General features: G+C 44.3%; 1 protein-coding gene across 1 annotated transcript in view; it reads left to right on the top strand.

Moving 5' to 3' along the window:
* The window catches only part of NFATC2 (nuclear factor of activated T cells 2), a 168,814-nt gene that overhangs the window by 109,430 nt on the left and 41,187 nt on the right, over positions 1–18,197 (top strand). The window contains exons 7-9 of the mRNA XM_063146354.1: positions 665–720; positions 1,696–1,822; positions 3,278–3,961. Of these exons, the coding sequence (XP_063002424.1) occupies positions 665–720; positions 1,696–1,822; positions 3,278–3,961 (867 nt within the window). The remainder of the gene's footprint in view (positions 1–664; positions 721–1,695; positions 1,823–3,277; positions 3,962–18,197) is intronic.

The raw sequence follows: 18,197 nt of genomic DNA, 5'->3' as shown, positions 1-18,197 counted from the left end.
ACACAATAATATAAAGTAAACAGTTTGATAAACATATGTTCTAACTTAATTCTCTTCAACATAATCATAATTAACATAAAAGTGCTCCCTCCAACCACAGGATCTTATTCATATTTCCAAAATCTCATTACTTCTTCTGGGGGTGTTTTCCCTCTCCCCTTTAATAATACAAATTCTAAAAACTGTTTCCATATTCCTTCAAAGTCATTCGATTTTATCATTCCTCTTCTAACTTTTATATTACGTGTTAGTTTATCATTAATCATTCTTTATCATTAAGAAACCACAATCTTATGTATGTTTCCTCAGAAGTAAGTGTCATTGCGTTCTGGAGCTTACTACTAAGTAAATGGGCATAGCTTGAATCTGGAATGCCCTCATTTGAATCTTCCCTCTTCCATGAACTAACTGGTTGGCTCCAGGAAACCTGCTATATTCTCAGCCTTTGCTTCCCTTCTGTAGTATGGGGAATAATATTCCCACCTACCTTACAGAGTTATTGTAACTATTACAACAAGATAACATAGCCAATGTCCTGTGGAAAGCGCTGGAATGGCGGTGGAGGAGGTATGGGGAATGTGATGGTTTTCTCTACATGTGTCTTCCACACCTTATGGAATGCAGTTTTCATGCATGACTTGATTTATTTTTATTTTTTTCTCAGATGGGCAACAGATTTGGGAAATGGAGGCCACAGTGGATAAAGATAAGAGCCAACCTGTAAGTAGTTATCAACACCTTCTCCTTCACACAATGTTTTCAATAAACCTTAGGCTCACTGTGTTAGATTATGGCTGTGACTTCCCTATTGGTAGGAATGCATCATTAAACCTTGTAATTTAACACTGATTTTATGTGTATGAACCTGTCTTCCAGCAAAGCAAGAATTTGTGCTGGTTTCCCATTGTTAGCCACAAAAACTCAAAAGGAGCTCCCTTGCTAGCAAAGCTTTGCTGTCTAATAACTAGCAATGGGAACCCCACATTCGCCTGGATTTCTGGATTATGGCTATAATGTTTCATGCCTTGATCTTTGCACCATGGTAGCTCTTTCATACTTCTATCCAGCAGAGAGTAACTGCAGTCTACAGAAAAGCAGAGCTACCCCACAAGTTTTTCCACAAGATTTCCCACAAGATTTGCCATCTAGATGTACATAATAACCTAAATGTAAGGTTGAGAGGCTACCATTAGAGATGTTACCCATTTGGTGAGCAGAACCTTGTCTTAGGGCCAAACTAAATGTTCTGCTAATCACATATAGCTTAGCTATGCATGGTAGTTCCCTGGTGTATAGCGCTGATTTGGATCAAGACCATGGAGCTCTGGAAAGATGTGTGTGTTAATTCCCCTCCCCTCAACATCCATTTTTGTTCTGAAATGGGGGCAGGTTGAATAAAAGTCTCAATTGGAACCAATAAAGAACATAATACCTTGCCTTGGTTGGCATTGCAAGGTATTAGAAATGGGGGTAATATAAGACTTCCATAGGTCAGAGTGTTTCTCTAAGGTAAAGACTACTGATACAGAAAACTGGCAAGTCTGTTTCAGATTTTTAGCAAGATCAGCTGCACTCTAGCAGTGAATAAACAATCATTCTAGGAGGTGTTCCATGGCATATTTACCAAGATGACTGAGAAAAATTGTGTGGTTTCTAATATATTACTGTATCTTGACCATACCCATTTCCCCCCAGAATATGCTTTTTGTAGAGATACCAGAATATCGGAACAAGCACATTCGTACACCCATCAAGGTGAATTTCTATGTGATTAATGGGAAACGGAAAAAAAGCCAGCCACAACATTTTACCTACCACCCAGGTAATTCTTTATGGAAAGGAGTTTGTGACATCATACTTTGCAAGAACATGTTTACTGGTGACTATTCTTGAAGCATATTTATTTAGCAACTTCACCAAAATTATTGGGCACTCCACTGTCTTTCAGATAACTCTACAGATAAAAGAGTTAAACCCAGCCCTAAAACAATAAATCTTAAAAACAACAATGAATGCCCATCTCCACATTATTTCTCTCATTTTTGTGGGCCAAATCATGCGACCCTCTTAGAATAATCGGGATATGGTTTGCTGGGGTTCATTTTGGTCATTTTTCTTGCAGCCATAGTCAGAAAAAACAGAGAAATGTGTTCTCATTCTCCATAGATTCTATGGAGACTGAGAACCCATTTCTCTGTTTTTCTGACTATGTTTTTTCTGCAAGAAAAATTACTAAAATGAACCCTAGCAAACCATATCCCGATTATTCTAAGAGGGTCGCATGATTTGGCCCACAAGGGCTAGAGGAAATTCTGCAGACACTATCTTCTAACAATCCCTTTGGAGGAAGGCCTCTGAATAAAATACATGCCAAAATGCATGGGGCTTCGTTAAAATAAAATATTTGCATCCTGAGAACCATTCCTCCGTTTTTCTGACCTGGCTTGGATGTCCTCCTTCTTTTATTTTTGGTTCTTGCAGCTATAAGTGTGTATTTATTTATTTCATTGACACTCTGCATTTTCTCCAAGGACCCCAAGGCTGCATACACAATCTTCCTCTTCTCTGTTTCATCCTCACAACAACCCTGTTGGGTAGGGTAGGTTGAGAGTCAGTGACTGGCCCAAAGTCACCCAATTAGCTTCATGGGCAGAATAGGTACCAAAACTTGGGTCTCCCTAATCCTAGTCCAACACTCTTATGGATAGAGTGTATGAAACGGAGCGAGCCAATGTGGTATACTGGTTGGAGTCTAACCACTGCACCACACTGGCTCTCCCTGTTTCATACATGCATGGACATCACTTAATTCCTGTACCATTGATGCTGATGTCACATCTCTTGTTGCTGACTTTAACATGTGTAAATGGGACCTTAAAGATCGAACATCAAAAATAGTACTTTCATTTCATTTCATTCAGTGCGTGTGTGTTCACAAATTCAAGCTACCAGTTCTTATGTACCATGACCAAGTGATGCCTTTGCCTATGTAAAATAGCCCTTTCCATCGGAGCAGGTTCCATTGAAAAGCATGGTTTTGGAGATGATGGGAAAAGACAGGCAAGTTCTGTCTGTGGATTTAGGTCTGTAACAGCCCATTCATACATTGAGGCCATCACTTGACATTGTACTATACTAGCAACTAACATGCACATGTGAACCAGACCTAAGACTGTGGGGGGAAATATACAGTGTTTTTGTTGTTGTGCCCACTCCTCCCCTTAACAGTTTCATAGCTATTTTTTTAGAATTGTGTCCTTTGTGCACTTTGTTCCAGTGCCTTCCATCAAAACAGAGCCCATTGATGACTATGATCCGACTTTAATCTGCAATACAGTACACAGCGGTCTGAGAACAGTAACACAGCCTTATTATTCACACCATACAATGGTCTCCGAGTCTCCTTCCTGTCTTGTGGCTACAATGGCTTCGTGCCAGCAGTTGCGTTCAAGCCTGTCTTCTCCTGAATCTCAGTATCCTCAACCAAACCCAGGGGCTGTAATATATCAAAGAAGCAAGAGTCTCAGTCCTAGCCACCTGGGTTACCAGCAGTCTGGCTTGATGGCTGCACAACTTTCCATTCCAGATGTTCACAGGTCTGTGCTGGTGCACACAGGCTCTCCCAGCCAAAGCTCAGCAGTGCTCCATCATTCTCCAACCAATCAGCAGTCTTCCCCTGTGATCCACTGCTCTCCCACAGCCAATCAGCAGCTGAGGTGTGAAAGCCATCAAGAATTCCAGCACATCATGTGTAGTGAAAATTTCACACCCAGTGGAGCTAGACCCAGCCAACCTCAGGTCAGCCAAGCACAAAGGTTAAGCCCAAATTCATACCCTACCGTGATTCAGCAGCAGAGAACGGCCAAAAATGGACCACCAGTAAGCGATCAGAAGGAAGCAGTGCCACCCGGAGTCACTGTCAAACAGGAGCAGAACCTTGACCAGGCCTACTTGGATGATGGTAAGCAACACTACTTTTTTTAAAAAAAACATCTTGTTCATCCAGTTTGTGCTCTGTAAAGAAAATATTGTGGCTTCTTTTTCAAACGGTATAAATCTGTGGTATGGAAAACATAGTGCACAAAAAAATAAGCCAGAATTCTGGAGAATCCTGGCTTATCATTCACAAGCAAGTATGCTTGCTCCAGCCAGTAAGAGCAGCTTCAGTAATCAGGCACTTGCCAACAAGAAAAAGCTTACCATTATGTCCGAACCCAATTCCTGGCTTGTTGCTGACAAACAAGGTAAGAATTGTAAGCCAACTTCAATCATTGGCTTCAGATTCTGACTCGTTAGGGATCAACAAACCAGGAGTGCAAGTTAAAGCTAAGCTTTTTCCTCCTGTAAATTCTTTTTTGCAGTTGCTCCCACTGGTGGGAGCTTCCAAGTAGGAGCAATCAGGTAGCATGCACCAGTATGCTTGCTTGTGTGAATGATAAGCCAGAATGGTTTTGTAAGGACATGGCTACTGTGTGTGTCAGTACAAACACTTTTTATTATTGAGTTTTGGAAGGTAGTAATATGCCTTAAGATCCTGCAAAAAACAATCAACTCCAATTTCTTTAATTCAGTAGAAAATGCCTTTGCATCAGATGTCTTCAGTTTATTTGGTATCTTTGCAGTTTTCACAAACAAGGTGTGAGTTTGGGGGATTGGGAAACTGACACTAACGCTTTAGTAAATAATTCACAGATATCTGTAGATGCTGCTTTTGTAAAAGTTGTTAAACTATCTCACTAAATATTCTGTCAAAGTTGTGGCAGGCCTGCAGGTCATACTCTTCCAGATGTTTATAGAGGTACTAGGGTGTGTTGATTAATAAAAGCATTTTTGCGTGTGTGAATTCTATGTTTTTGCTTTTGGAACTGATAGAAAAGTTAAAGTGAATCTTTGCGTGAATGCATCCCACATTATTTGCTTGAGCAGCGGGTTCATTGTTTTAAGATGTATCATTGTTTCTTGAAGTTCACATCTGGGCTGGGGGAGACAACTAACAATTCCATTCCTACTTTAAAACTCTAGTTAGATTTTGCAAGAGGTCTTGATTATAACATACTATTGATTTGTCTGCTATTAGAATGGGAGAAGTTTACTATGGGGTTCACTTAAATAGAGAACATTCACCCAGTGTAAGGCACAGGGAATTTGCTCTACCCTCACTGAAACAGCAGTATTTTCAAGTACAGTGATTTACTTTGTTCAATAGAGATGAATGGCAACCATTCATTTATACAGGAGGAAGTGAAGATGTGTTCTTGGGAACAATCTCATTGGGCTGAACATACCTCCTCCTCCTTCTTAACTGTTTACTTTAGAACAGAAGAATTACCTAAGTCCCATAGAACTGAATGAGAGCAATTTAGGACCAAACCCATGACCTCTGCAGGTCTGCACTTCTTTTTTCAGGAGTCATGGAAGTTTTGTTGTTGCTGCTGCTTAACAAGCTTATGATGTCTAGGACTTGGATGAGCTAACTTGCAGCTGTACCATGTAGAGCATGGATAGGCAGAAGGTAGATATCCAGATGTTTTGGACTTCAACTTCTAGAATTCCTGACCATTGCTGTTGCTAGCAGGGACGTATGGGAGTTGAAGGCTGAAACATCTGGAGGTCCAACTTCTGCCCATCCCAGATGTAGAGGTATAAGTGGAAAAGGCACTTCCTAGTGACCTTTTGTTGGTTTTGTTGCCTCATCATTTTTGACCAGCTCAAAAATATCCATGGGGATTGACCCTTGCTGTGCTTTGGAAATGTTTTTGGAGCATCTTTATTAGGTCACTGTATGAAGACCCTGAGATGTTGTTGGGACAGCTGTTTTATATATATATTTGCAGATATTGGGAGTGTCTGGGTAATGTTAGCATGAAATAGTTTTCCTCCCAAAGGTAAAAAAGCAACTAACTAAACACAAACCAGAGATACCAACCAGGAAGTGAAATACTGATTTCTATACTAGCAAATCTTACCAATAAAATATAGTGCCGTAAGCAACAGATTTATTCTGACCCACTTTCTATCCTTCCTATCCCCAATGAATTGTTTGTCTTCATTTTGCTTTGATCTGTGTTTAGTTTTCAGGCAGCCATGATTCCTGTCCTCATTTCTAATATCTATCTATTCAGGGAGTTTTGAGAATTCCCCCTCCCCAGCAAAGGCTGTCTCCCATACCTGCGTCTCTACAATTTCTAGTTTCGCTTCTGTAGTGTCCTGAGCAAGTTTCAGACGAGCACACTCTCTTGTAGGTTCTTCATTCAGCAAAATGGGCGTGAAATTCATTAACAATCAGACTCTCGCTGTATTGATACTTAGTTCAGTGGAGAAATGGCAAGAGATGCTTCGTGCTTTTTGCATAACCGCAATGAACCATCTTGTGTGTAGGAGATAGTGTGAAATGTATGCATAGTTTCTTGCATGTAATATATTTATCAAATGTATTGAACACTTTTCCCCCAAGGTAGGGTGACCATATTTGGGAAACCAAAAAAGAGGACACCTAGTGTGTGTGGGGGGAAGCAGCTTTCTGAGTCCTGCAGAAAGTACGTTATTCCCCTGCCACCTTAAAGAACCCGATTGGAGTGGAGGAGGGGAAAGGATTTCATTCTGCACCACCACCATCCACTCCAATTGGGGCCTTTTCTATAATGTCCACGAATGACCCACTTTCCCCTTTAAGACCTCAATTGGAGCTTGGGGTGGGGGAATGATGTGCCTCAAGAAAGCATGTCATTCCCTCCTGCCATGCTAATGGCAGCCTTAAAGAGGAAGGTGTGTCATTCCAGGACATTATTGAAAATTATAGAAAATCCCCCCTGACACCATGGAAAGAACAAAAACCAGGACAAATCCAGGGAAATCCTGACAGTTGGTCACCCTACCCCAAGGTGGCTTACACATTCTTTAAAAATAAAAACACAAAGCATAAAAATGCAGCAGCAATAGCAACAGTTGCAATCCATTGGAAAAGTTCAGTGGACTTATCTGTCAAGGCTTGGCTTGGGAGGCTTTGGGAGCATTTATTAGTAGACAAGCTCACCCACCACATGAAGGTTCTTAAAGTTCTGACTTTATACTGTTAGTTTTACCCTACCCAGTGCCTGTTTACCCTACCCTGTGCCTGTTTGCATTCTCTTCCCCTCCTTAATGTTTTATTATGATTTTATTAGAATGTAAGCCTATGCGGCAGGGTCTTGCTATTTACTATTTTACTCTGTACAGCACCATGTACATTGATGGTGCTATATAAATAAATAAATAAATAAATAATAATAAAGTCATGCAAAACCTGAAACACCTTATGCAACATAGTACCAATTTTTGTGTGACGTCCCTTATACGTCTTAGACCTAAGCACCTCCAGATCATTATAAGATTTTGCTGGCCTACTAAAAGGAAATAATTTCTTCTTGAATGTTTTGTTATTCTGTACTCTGTGCATCGCAACTAAATTTGGTGCGTTTTATTGTTTCCTTTATTGTTTTCAGGTTATGTTTAGCCCATATTCACTCTACTGAAAAACTGATATAGAAATACCCCCCCCCCCACACACACAAAATTCCCGTGGCCCAGAAAGTAGGATCACTCCTACTTTCACTGTAATATTTTGATGTAGCTATTCTTTTCTGCATGGCAAGCACTGAGCTTTGAAGATAGGACAGGAAATGTAAAGTTTTCCTTCTGGTTTCCCTTGAACTACGAGGGTGAGTGAGTTTGTATGTTTTTAAAAGCCTGTGGTTTGATTACAGAAATGATAAAATATAATTAGAACAACTTTTTTTTCATAGCAAGTGTGGCCATTTTTCTTGCAATCGTCCTGAGGTACAGAGTTGAGGATTTTGCTGGAAAAGAACGTAACCTCATCTGCTATATATAGATGAAACAAAACAGTTGATTTTGAGGTGGATGAAATGAATTTGGCATGGCCTTGATGTATGTGTGCTTTACACAGCACATAGTTAAACTGTAGAATTCTCTTCTACAAGATGTAGTGACGGCCACTGACTTGGGCCGCTTTAAATGGGGAATAGAGAAATTCATGGAGCATAAGGCTTTCAGTGGCTGCGAATCATGGCTTTATTACCTCCAGTATCAGAGGGGTGTGTGTGTGTATCTATCCGTATCTATATATATATATACACACTGATGAAACTTTCTGATACTGAATCATAATACCATTGGTCTTTCTAGCTCAGTACATTGACCTCCCCACATCTCAGATAGGATCTCTTTCCATTTTAAGCAGAGGTGCTAGAGATTGAACCTGAGATCTTGTGGATACAAAAGATGTGCTCTGCTAATGTGTTCGGTCCTCTCTTTATTCCCACCCCCCTTCCTCATGGCACCTTTCCCTTGAAGAAGCACTGACCTGTAGCTTGCCACCAGTTTTCTCCCACCTTTGCTGCAAACAATGTGTTCTTTTCTCTAACAACTCAGCAAAGCGTCTAGTCTTGGATAGTCTCAATGAACGTGTACTTTTCTACTAGCAATGCGCTTTTTCAACCTGTGATCAAATAAGGGAGGTTAGACTCGATGGCCTTATAGGACCCTTCCAACTCTACTATTCTATGAAGATGCATCTTCTTTCCTAGTTTCTCTCAGAGAAACTTATTCCTTCTCTTAGGGTAATGCATAATTATATCTGCAAGGAACTTTATGCATTTTCATATGTCTTGTTTCACACATGTTGCATGGAGGCTTGAATGGTTGTTTTGCAAAACACACAAAGATTCTTGGATAAAAGGTGCTACATTCCTGGCTTGATGCCAGGTACATCCATTCTAAAGCCTTTATTTAACAAAAGGAGAAGCCTAAATCCACATATAGTGCTTTTTCAAAACAGTTCCTCCAGCAGTATTTCCCATCATCTAACAACATGCAAGCTACAGCCCACCCCCACCCCTCCCGATAAATACAAACTCTGCACCGGAGGAAGGAAGAAAATGAATTGAACAATTAAAAGAAAAAAAGTGGTTCTACTGGCACTTCTTTGTTCTTGAATTCAGGAATCCTTTAATTGGTACAGTGCAATGCCTATGGGCAAGTTTTGCTATAAAGCGTTTCCTGTTCAGAAGAACATACAAAATCTATTAAGAGAGCAAGATTGCCGCAGAACGGAACTCAAGAGCCTTGCTCAGAGAACATATTCACAATTTGTGCTTGCACCCCTCACGCCCAGGGTCCCTTGGACAACCATAGAACCGGTAAGAAAAATCCCCCATCTATTGGACAAGGAATCTTGTTAAATCGAAATGCAGTGCTGGGGGCAAGATTTGGGGGCTAGAGTCCCTGCAAACTTGAGTCCTTGGAAATTTGACCTTTTTGGGTGCTCCATGCAAAATGAGGATATGGAGGCATTGTGAGCAGTGGGCTGTTTGCCAGTACTCAGCTTTGCCATCCTTTGGAGTTGGCCCCAACAAATTGACTCAATAGAAGTCAAAGTGAGCTGAGTAAGGATCATAGTACCCCAGTTTCTTTGACTCATGGCAGCTCCTTGCTACAGGCAAACTGATCATCTTGAGCCAGATTGGATGATACCTCTCTTACCCAAACCACCCCATCGCACTTGGGGGAAACAATGTGCCCTGTCCTTCCACCCAACAGTTCTACTTCTGCCTTTCCCACACATCCACACAGTGATAGAATGTCACATCATGATCACTGCTCATAAAATCTAACGTATGTGGTTGATTACCAGACTTTTTCCCTCCTGGTTGATTGGCCACATAATATTGGCCTTTGTGCATTAGATTTTAAACACACGGAGTTGTATCCAATCATAGTTTTAATGGGTCTACTCAAAGTATGACTAACGTCTGATAGGATGTAACAGGATGTTTTGTAGATATGGGAGCATGCTGGAGATGTGGCTGGCATATGGGGTGGACAAAGACGCCAGGCAAGCATCTCTGATGAGATGAGATGAGATGGGCTGGGTTGGGGGAGAGGTTCAGTTCAGCCCCATTGCCACTGCAGAAGCTATAACTTTCTATGTCAGCACAAAGCATTTTCATGTGGTTGAGGAGTGTAAAATGCCACATTTGCCCATAAAAATGAGCTATGCAAAGTAGGTTCAACTCACACAAGGAGCTGCAACAGGTAGATGAAAAAAGCAGGCAGGTTTATCTTCCTCCTTTTCCCCACCTCCTCCTGCAAACTTTAACACACATATCTTCATTTCAAGATATTTTTTCTTCCTTTATTAAGAACACAGGAGGTGTACCAGATCCTTGCTGCACCAGTTTCCTTCTGCTCAGATTTGTTTATTTTACCAGTTGTGCCGTGTGCAAAATGCTACAGGTGAAATGTGTGCAAAATTCACCGAGTGACCAGATGCAAAGAAGACGGAGCCCCTGGACTTCTAAGAGTTGTGTAGCAGAGAGAATTGTACCAGATGTGCCCTGTCCTGTGTTGTGGAAGGAGATGCACCTGGTGAAATTCCTGCTTCTGTACAACTATTACAGTTACAAAAACTCCTATCTTCCTTTGCATCTGGTCACCCTGTACCTACCTTAGGTTGAGCAGGAAACTTATTTTACAGAGGACTGTCTTCTATTTGAAGGTGTCCTCTGTTCGAAGGGCTGTCCAGTCCAACTTTGGTTTAAAGATAATAACAGTGAAAAGGAAGAGCAGCAGGGGCCTCGAAGTTGCCCATCAACAGATAACACTGGGCAGCAAACTGAGCAGGCACACAGATGCCACTGTGGCATCTTCACGGTGCCAAGTTGGCACCGCATTCCCCCCAAACCCCGCGCTTTTGCTCCTGCGGGGTTGCTCCCCGACAAGGAGTGAGCATGGGGAGTTATATGGATCATGGGAGGGGGGAGCTGCCACCGCTGCCGCCCCTCCCTGGCTTTTCCCAGGGAGCCAGGGGAAGGGGAAACTGTTGCCGCCATCTCTGCATAATTCCCGGTAAAGTGGTGGGGAGAGGTTGAGGCGGAGGCAAATGGGGAGAGCCAGGCAATGGGACATGCGATTTATTTATTTATTTATTTATTAAAAAAACCTCTTTGCCAAAAGCAATCCAGAGGTAGGCCGGATCTCTTTGCCTTCGACACAACCACCATCTGCAATGCCCGATTGGGCGACGGTAGGAGAAGGAAAGGGTCGCCTGGTGTATCCATGTGCTCTTCGCTGCCTCACCAGCCAGGGAGCCCCGATAGCGCTCTCTGTCAGGCGCCTGCAGAAACTGAGCACCAGCCCAGGTAGCCCACTGCAGCTGTGCACTGCCCCCCTAGTGCCTGCCAGCAGGGAGACTCTTCTCCCCACGGAGGCTGCGCAGGGGCATTCTGGCCCGGGTGGAAGGGGACCAACCAGGGATCGCCATCCACCCGGCCACACCTCTGATGTGACACTGGAGCAGCGGCAACCGACGGCGATGCGCCGTCTTCGCCGCACTCCAGACAAAAACAGTGCGGTAAATCCCCAACTTCTTTGTTTCAGAGCTTCGGGGAAAAGCCCCGGGATGCCTGTGCGGTGGCTTCTGCATCATATAACCAACCCTGCACCGCTATGCACCCACCCCGGGGCTTTTGTGACATATAGACAGCCCCCTGATTTGTCTTCCTCGCTATCGTGAGATGTCTTGTATTTCTATTTAAATGATAATTATTTATAAATTTGCAATATAAATTAACACATACAAATATATGTCTTCTTTCGTCCTCACTTATGGTGATTTATTTATTTATTTATTTTATTACATTTATATACCGCCCCTCAGCCGAAGCTCTCTGGGCGGTTTATAACAATTAAAAATAGTAGACATTAAAAGTATACAAAAAAATTTAAAAACCTAAAAACAGTATAAAAACAACAACAGTATTCATTTAAAACAACAATTCTGGGGTCCGTTAAAAAAAACTTAACGTTATTAAATGCTGCTTAAAATGCCTGGGAGAAGAGAAAGGTCTTGACCTGGCGCTGAAAAGATAACAACGTTGGCGCCAGGCGAGCCTTATCGGGAAGATCATTCCACAGCCGGGGGGCAACCACTGAGAAGGCCCTCTCCCTTGTTGCCATCCTCCGAGCTTCCCTCGGAGTAGGCACTCGGAGGAGGACCTTAGATGTTGAGCACAGTGTACGGGTAGGTTCATGTCGGGAGAGGCGTTCCATCAGGTATTGTGGTCCCAAGCCATGTAGGGCTTTATAGGTTAAAACCAGCACCTTGAATTGGGCTCGGAAACATATAGGCAGCCAATGCAAGCGGGCCAGAATTGGTGTTATATGCTCAAATCTTCCTGTTCCAACTATCAATCTGGCCGCCGCATTTTGCACAAGCTGCAGTTTCTGGACTGTCTTCAAAGGCTGCCCCATGTAGAGGGCGTTGCAGTAATCTAATTTGGAAGTTACCAAAGTATGGACAACTGAAGCTAGGTTATGCCTGTCCAGATAGGGGCGTAGCTGGGCCACCAACCGAAGTTGGTAGAAGGCACTCCGTGCCACCGAGGCCACCTGTGCCTCAAGTGACAAAGATGGTTCTAGGAGAACCCCCAAGCTACGAACCTGCTCCTTCAGGGGGAGTGCAACCCCATCCAGAACCGGTTGAACACCCCCCATCCAATCAGAGGAACCACCCACCAGCAGCATCTCAGTCTTGTCTGGATTGAGTTTCAGTTTATTAGCCCTCATCCAGTCCATTGTCGCAGCCAAGCACCGGTTCAGCACATCCACAGCCACACCTGATGAAGTTGAAAAGGAGCAGTAGAGCTGCGTGTCATCAGCGTACTGATGACAGCACACTCCAAAACTCCGGATGACCGCACCCAACGGTTTCATGTACATGTTAAACAGCATGGGGGACAAGACCGACCCCTGTGGAACCCCATACCGAAGAGTCCACGGGGCCGAGCAATGTCCCCCAAGCACCACCTTCTGGAGCCGTCCTGCTAAGTAGGAGCGGAACCACTGCAATGGCCCCCCACTCCCAGCTCAGCCAGACGTTCCAGAAGGATACCATGGTCGATGGTATCGAAAGCCGCTGAGAGATCAAGGAGAATCAACAGAGTTACACTCCCCCTGTGTTTCTCCCGACATAGGTCATCATACAGGGCGACCAAGGCTGTTTCCGTGCCAAAACCAGGCCTGAAACCCGACTGAAATGGATCCAGATAATCAGTCTCATCCAAAAGTGTCTGGAGCTGTCCCGCCACCACCCGCTCAAGGACCTTGCCCAGGAATGGAACATTTGCTACCGGCCTGTAATTACTAAGATTTTCCAGGTCCAAGGAAGTTTTCTTCAGGAGTGGTCTCACTACCGCCTCTTTCAGACGGTCTGGGACCACTCCCTCTCGTAGAGAGGCATTAATCACCTCCTTGGCCCAGCTGGTGTTCCATCCCTGCTAGCTTTTATTAGCCAAGAGGGGCAAGGATCCAGTACAGAGGTGGGTGCACGGACCTGTCCAAGCACCTTGTCAACATCCTCGAGCTGTACCAACTGAAACTCATCCAAGATTACAGGACAAGACTGTACTCTGGACACCTCACTAGAATCACCTGCTATAACACTGGAGTCTAAGTCCTGGCGGATGCAAAAGATTTTATTCTGGAAGTGCCTGGCAAATTCATTACAGCGGGCCTCAGATGATTCTACCATGTCCTTGGGGCCAGCATGTAATAGCCCCCGGGCAACTCTAAAAAGCTCCGCTGGGCGGCAAATTGAAGATTTAATAGTGGCAGCAAAGTATTGTTTTTTTGCTGCCCTCAGTGCCCCTGAATATGCCTTACTATAGGCACTTACCAATATTTGATTGCATCCACTAGGAGTTCGTCTCCACCTGCCCTCAAGCCTTCTCCTATTTTATTTCATCGCTCTCAGCTCTGGGGTATACCACGGAGCCGTACGAGCTCTACTCAGGAGAGGGCGCTCGGGAGCAATCCTGTCAACTGCCCGGGTCATTTCTGCATTCCACAGATCAACCAGGGTTTCGACAGGAGAGCCAGCCCTATCAGCCGGAAAACTCCCCAGAGCCCTTTGGAAACCATCCGGATCCATTAGTCTCCGGGGGCGGACCATCTTAATAGGTCCCCCACCCTTGCAGAGGGGAAAAGCTGCTGTAAGTCTAAACCTCAGCAAGCAGTGATCTGACCATGACAAAGGGAGTGATGTAAGGTCCCCCACTTCCAGATCACCATCTCCATGTCCAGTTGTGAAAACCAGGTCAAGAGTGTGCCCCGCTACATGTGTTGGGCCGATGACATGTTGGGACAGTCCCATGGTTGTCATGGAGACCATGAAATCCTGAGCCGCCCCGGATAAGGCACCCTCGGCATGAATGTTGGCATCCCCCAGAACCAACAGTCTGGGGGATCTCAGCATTGCAGCCAAGACCACCTCCGTCAGCTCACCTAGGGAGTCCATTGAGCAGCAGGGTGGGCGGTACACCAACAGAATCCCTAATCTGTCCCGCTGACCCAACACAAGGTGCAAACACTCCAGACCAGTAGTCACATGGACAGGGAGCCTGCAGAGGGAGATAGAATTCCTATAGACCACAGCAACCCCCCTCCCTGGCCCTCAGGTCTACCCTGAAGCTGAACCAGGTACCCCGGTGGGCATAACTGGGACAGACTGACTCCTCCCTGCTCACCCACCCAGGTCTCGGTTATACATGCCAGATCGGCTGCCTCATCCACAATTAAGTCGTGGATGAGGGAGGTCTTATTATGCACCGATCTGGCATTTAAAAGCAGCATCTGGAGGCCCGAGGGCTGGCTGATAGAGCAACCAACAGACCTGCGGGTGCAAGGAGGACCGGAACATGGCACAGCCATTAATTGTCTGGGCCGCGTTCCCCTTACCTGGCACATCCTCCTCACAACACCATATCTCCCCCTACCCGTCACTACACTAATTGGGGCCCCCTCAGATCCCCCCTCCAAGCTCTGTATCCTCCCTCCCAGGCACATATTTTCAGAAACCCCAGAAAAGAGCAACAGCAACAGCAGGCAGGCATGCAGGCAGGCAGGCAGCTCTCCTCTCCCCAGAAGGTGCAGATGTTCCCTTCTTCACATTGTGCCCAACTGGGCTGCAGGCTGCCTTGGGTCTTTCAGTGGAGAGGGTGGGCATAACACTCTCCAATTCTTCTCCAAAGCAAGATGACTAGCATCCCGCCCACGGCAGAGAGCCTCAGGTCGAGAGCCCTTTTGTGATGCACTTCTTCTTTTGTGGGCAATGTGTAAGTGGCCACACTAAACAACTTTTACTACTAGTATTCCAGAAAAGCTTGTAAGCTGTGCCTCAGTTCTTTGTAACCACTTATTCACCTTTTATAAAGCACTTGAAAATACAAATCACAAAGCTCTTTGAATGCCCTGTGGATTGCTACTATTCCCATTTTACAGACAGAGTACTGAAGCTAGGAGAAAATGACTTTCCCCAAAGCATGCACTGATTCCACCTTAGGGACAGGACCCAGGTCTCTACCCATTGCAACACACTGGCTCTAACCGGCACTAAGAAATCCATTTCTAGATGACACACCACTGGTTTCAGTGATGATTTGGAAATCCGGTAAGAGTTACCCAAAAGAGAAATGTGGCTGGGAACGCAACCACAATAAAGCTCATTCCCAGACGAGCTGAGTGAATTACTTCACAATCACTGTGTGCCGTAGTGGATAGTCTAAATCACAAGTCATTTGCCAAAACAGGAAACGTGTTTGTTTTCCTTTCTCAGATTGATTTATGTTTATGTATTTATTTATTTAGTTTATAAAGCCACCCCATAACACAAGCTCTTGGAGCGGCTCACAAAAATATAATATAAACCAGTAAAAGAAAACACAATTAAAATAGGGTTTTTAAAACTGAGATGATAGTAATGTCACAGTAATTTGCTTTTTAAAATATGTTTGCTATCTTGTATCCGCTAATCTCTACTCGTAACTGGATCCTTCTATGCTCTCCCTTCTTGGTCAACACTTGATCCCTGTGGATGTTAACAGACTCTGTATGAAGCCTAAAGTCAGATTGTTATTCTTTCCTCCCATTACACACTTTAGAAAACTGAAGCATAGGTATTTCTTGTTGCTATCAAGAGCTGTGGATCTCAGATTTGGTTCAGCTGTGATTTAGCCTGTTGCTTTGCCTGAAGAGACGTTTTCATGTTCTGTGGTTCGGTTATTTCCGGTCCATTTACTTTTCTCCCCATTCCCCTGAAATCCATTCCTAGGTTGGAAGCCTCTGAATTGCCGTCTTCTATATTTATTTTATTTATTTATTTGTTGCATTTATATCCTGCCTTTTTTCCTCCAAGGAACATACATAATCCTCTTCCTCTCCAATTTTATTCTCACAACAGCAACCCTGTGAGGTAGGTTGGGCTGAGAGTCTGTGACTGGCCCAAAGTTTCCATGGTTGAGTGGGGACTAGAACCCGGATCTCCCGACACCCAGTCCAACACTTTAGCCACTACACCACACTGTCTCTCTCTCTCTGCTCGTAACTATGCTCTCTCTATGCTTGTAACTGGATCTTTCAACACTCTCCTTTGCGTTGCTAGAGTTGCAATCACTGGCAACTCTACGCTTTATTTATTCAGTTTCATTTTCCTCCAAGTCGCTCAGGGCAGCATATGTGGATTCCCCAGCCACCATTTAAACTTCATAACAACCCTGCAAGGTAGGTTAGGCTGAGAGAAAGTGACTGGCAGGGCCAGCATCAAGGGTAGGTATGGTTGGGCACCTGCCAGTGGCCCACACTCCAGCAGGGGCCCACTGACAAGAGGCCCTTGGGCTTGTTCCTCCTTTTCACAAATGCACCTGCTTCTTCCCCTGCCTCTTGCTCTGGACCAGAAAATGGTGATGGTGAGAATAAAAAACAGTACATGCCGTTGCCTACTTGCTTACTGGCTCTATGCCTGTCAAGCAAGCAAGTAGGAGCAATGAGGAGAAAGAGGATGAGCTGCATTAGAAACTGTTGACAGGGGTGGTAAGAAGGGAGACTCAGTGGGAATCTACACTGGTGTTATTCTAACGTTTTGAATGGGTTACTGTGACACACAGCGTCACATGACCCTGGGTCTCCAATGTTGTAAATAAGTCGTACTTACAGGTTCTATTTCTTAGTTCCAGCGTGGCTACAGATTCATGTGCCTCATCCTACCGGTAATTCTCCTCTCCCTTTCTCAGAGCTGCTGGGTTTGCTCCGCCCACTTCCTGTTCTCCTTCCTTCGCCCTGTTTGCTATCTTATCTGCTACAGCAGATAAATCACACCAGCGTTATACTGTGCAATCACTGACAATTGCATGCAAAGGACTCAGAAGTTTTCCACCTTAGAATCTGCTTTTATTGTGAAGTACTCCCATGCATCCTGCCTTAAAATTTGAATCAAATTGGGTCATCGGTTGATTTTTTATGATTTTTTAAAAAACATTTTCCCCCTCTTTGCAAAGGAGCTGAGGAGCGCTCAAAGGATCGCTGTAGCTCCGTGCAGGAAAATTAACAAGGGTCTCTTGGTCCCAGTCCGAAAACTCATGACCAGTGGGGCTTAAATGTGGCTGCTGCTAAAACTTTCCAATTTGGTCTCCCATCCAAACCCTGACCAGACCCAACCCTGCTTAGCTTCAAGCAAAGTGGCTAGCTCCTATGCGCTCAGGTTATTCCCTAGGACCTGCATTAAGATATTTTGGGAGGGGGTTGTGTGTGTGTGCTTATGACTATTGCCCTGCACTGCTGGCTAGGAATGAGGCAGGCAGTGGGTGGAGCAAACCCAGCAACTCTGCTACGCTCAGAGGGAGGGAGAACAACGGAAAAGATTTAACAATGTGCCCTGCAGTAACGTTACAGCTAAACATAAGTCACGCTAGTGTGCCCCGTGATACAGAGAACCGATACAGAGAATCACGTTAGAAAGGGACACTAGCAACGTTATAAGACCACAATGTTATAACCCTGTGGAATTCCCTGCCTCTGGAGGTCAGACAGGCTCCAACCTTGTACTCCTTTCGGCGCTTCCTGAAAACATCTTTATTCCAAGAAGCCTTTCTTTAACATGCAGCCTTGGATTTCTGTGTTGTTGTTTTTTTTGCTTCTTTTTAAATTTTGTTTTAACTGTTTTATTCTGTTTTTATTTTCATTTTACCTTGTACACCGCTCCGAAATTTTCTCAATGAGGAGCGGTATATAAATATTCTAAATAAATAAATATTCTAAATAAATAAATAAGACTAGTGTAGATCTGGCCTCAGTAAGAGCGGTGGGCA

This window comes from Elgaria multicarinata, chromosome 1 (genome assembly GCF_023053635.1).
Source record: "Elgaria multicarinata webbii isolate HBS135686 ecotype San Diego chromosome 1, rElgMul1.1.pri, whole genome shotgun sequence".
Taxonomy (NCBI): Eukaryota; Metazoa; Chordata; class Lepidosauria; order Squamata; family Anguidae; genus Elgaria; species Elgaria multicarinata.
The sequence above is the reverse complement of the archived record's forward strand: the minus strand, read 5'-3'. Positions and strand labels throughout refer to the sequence as shown.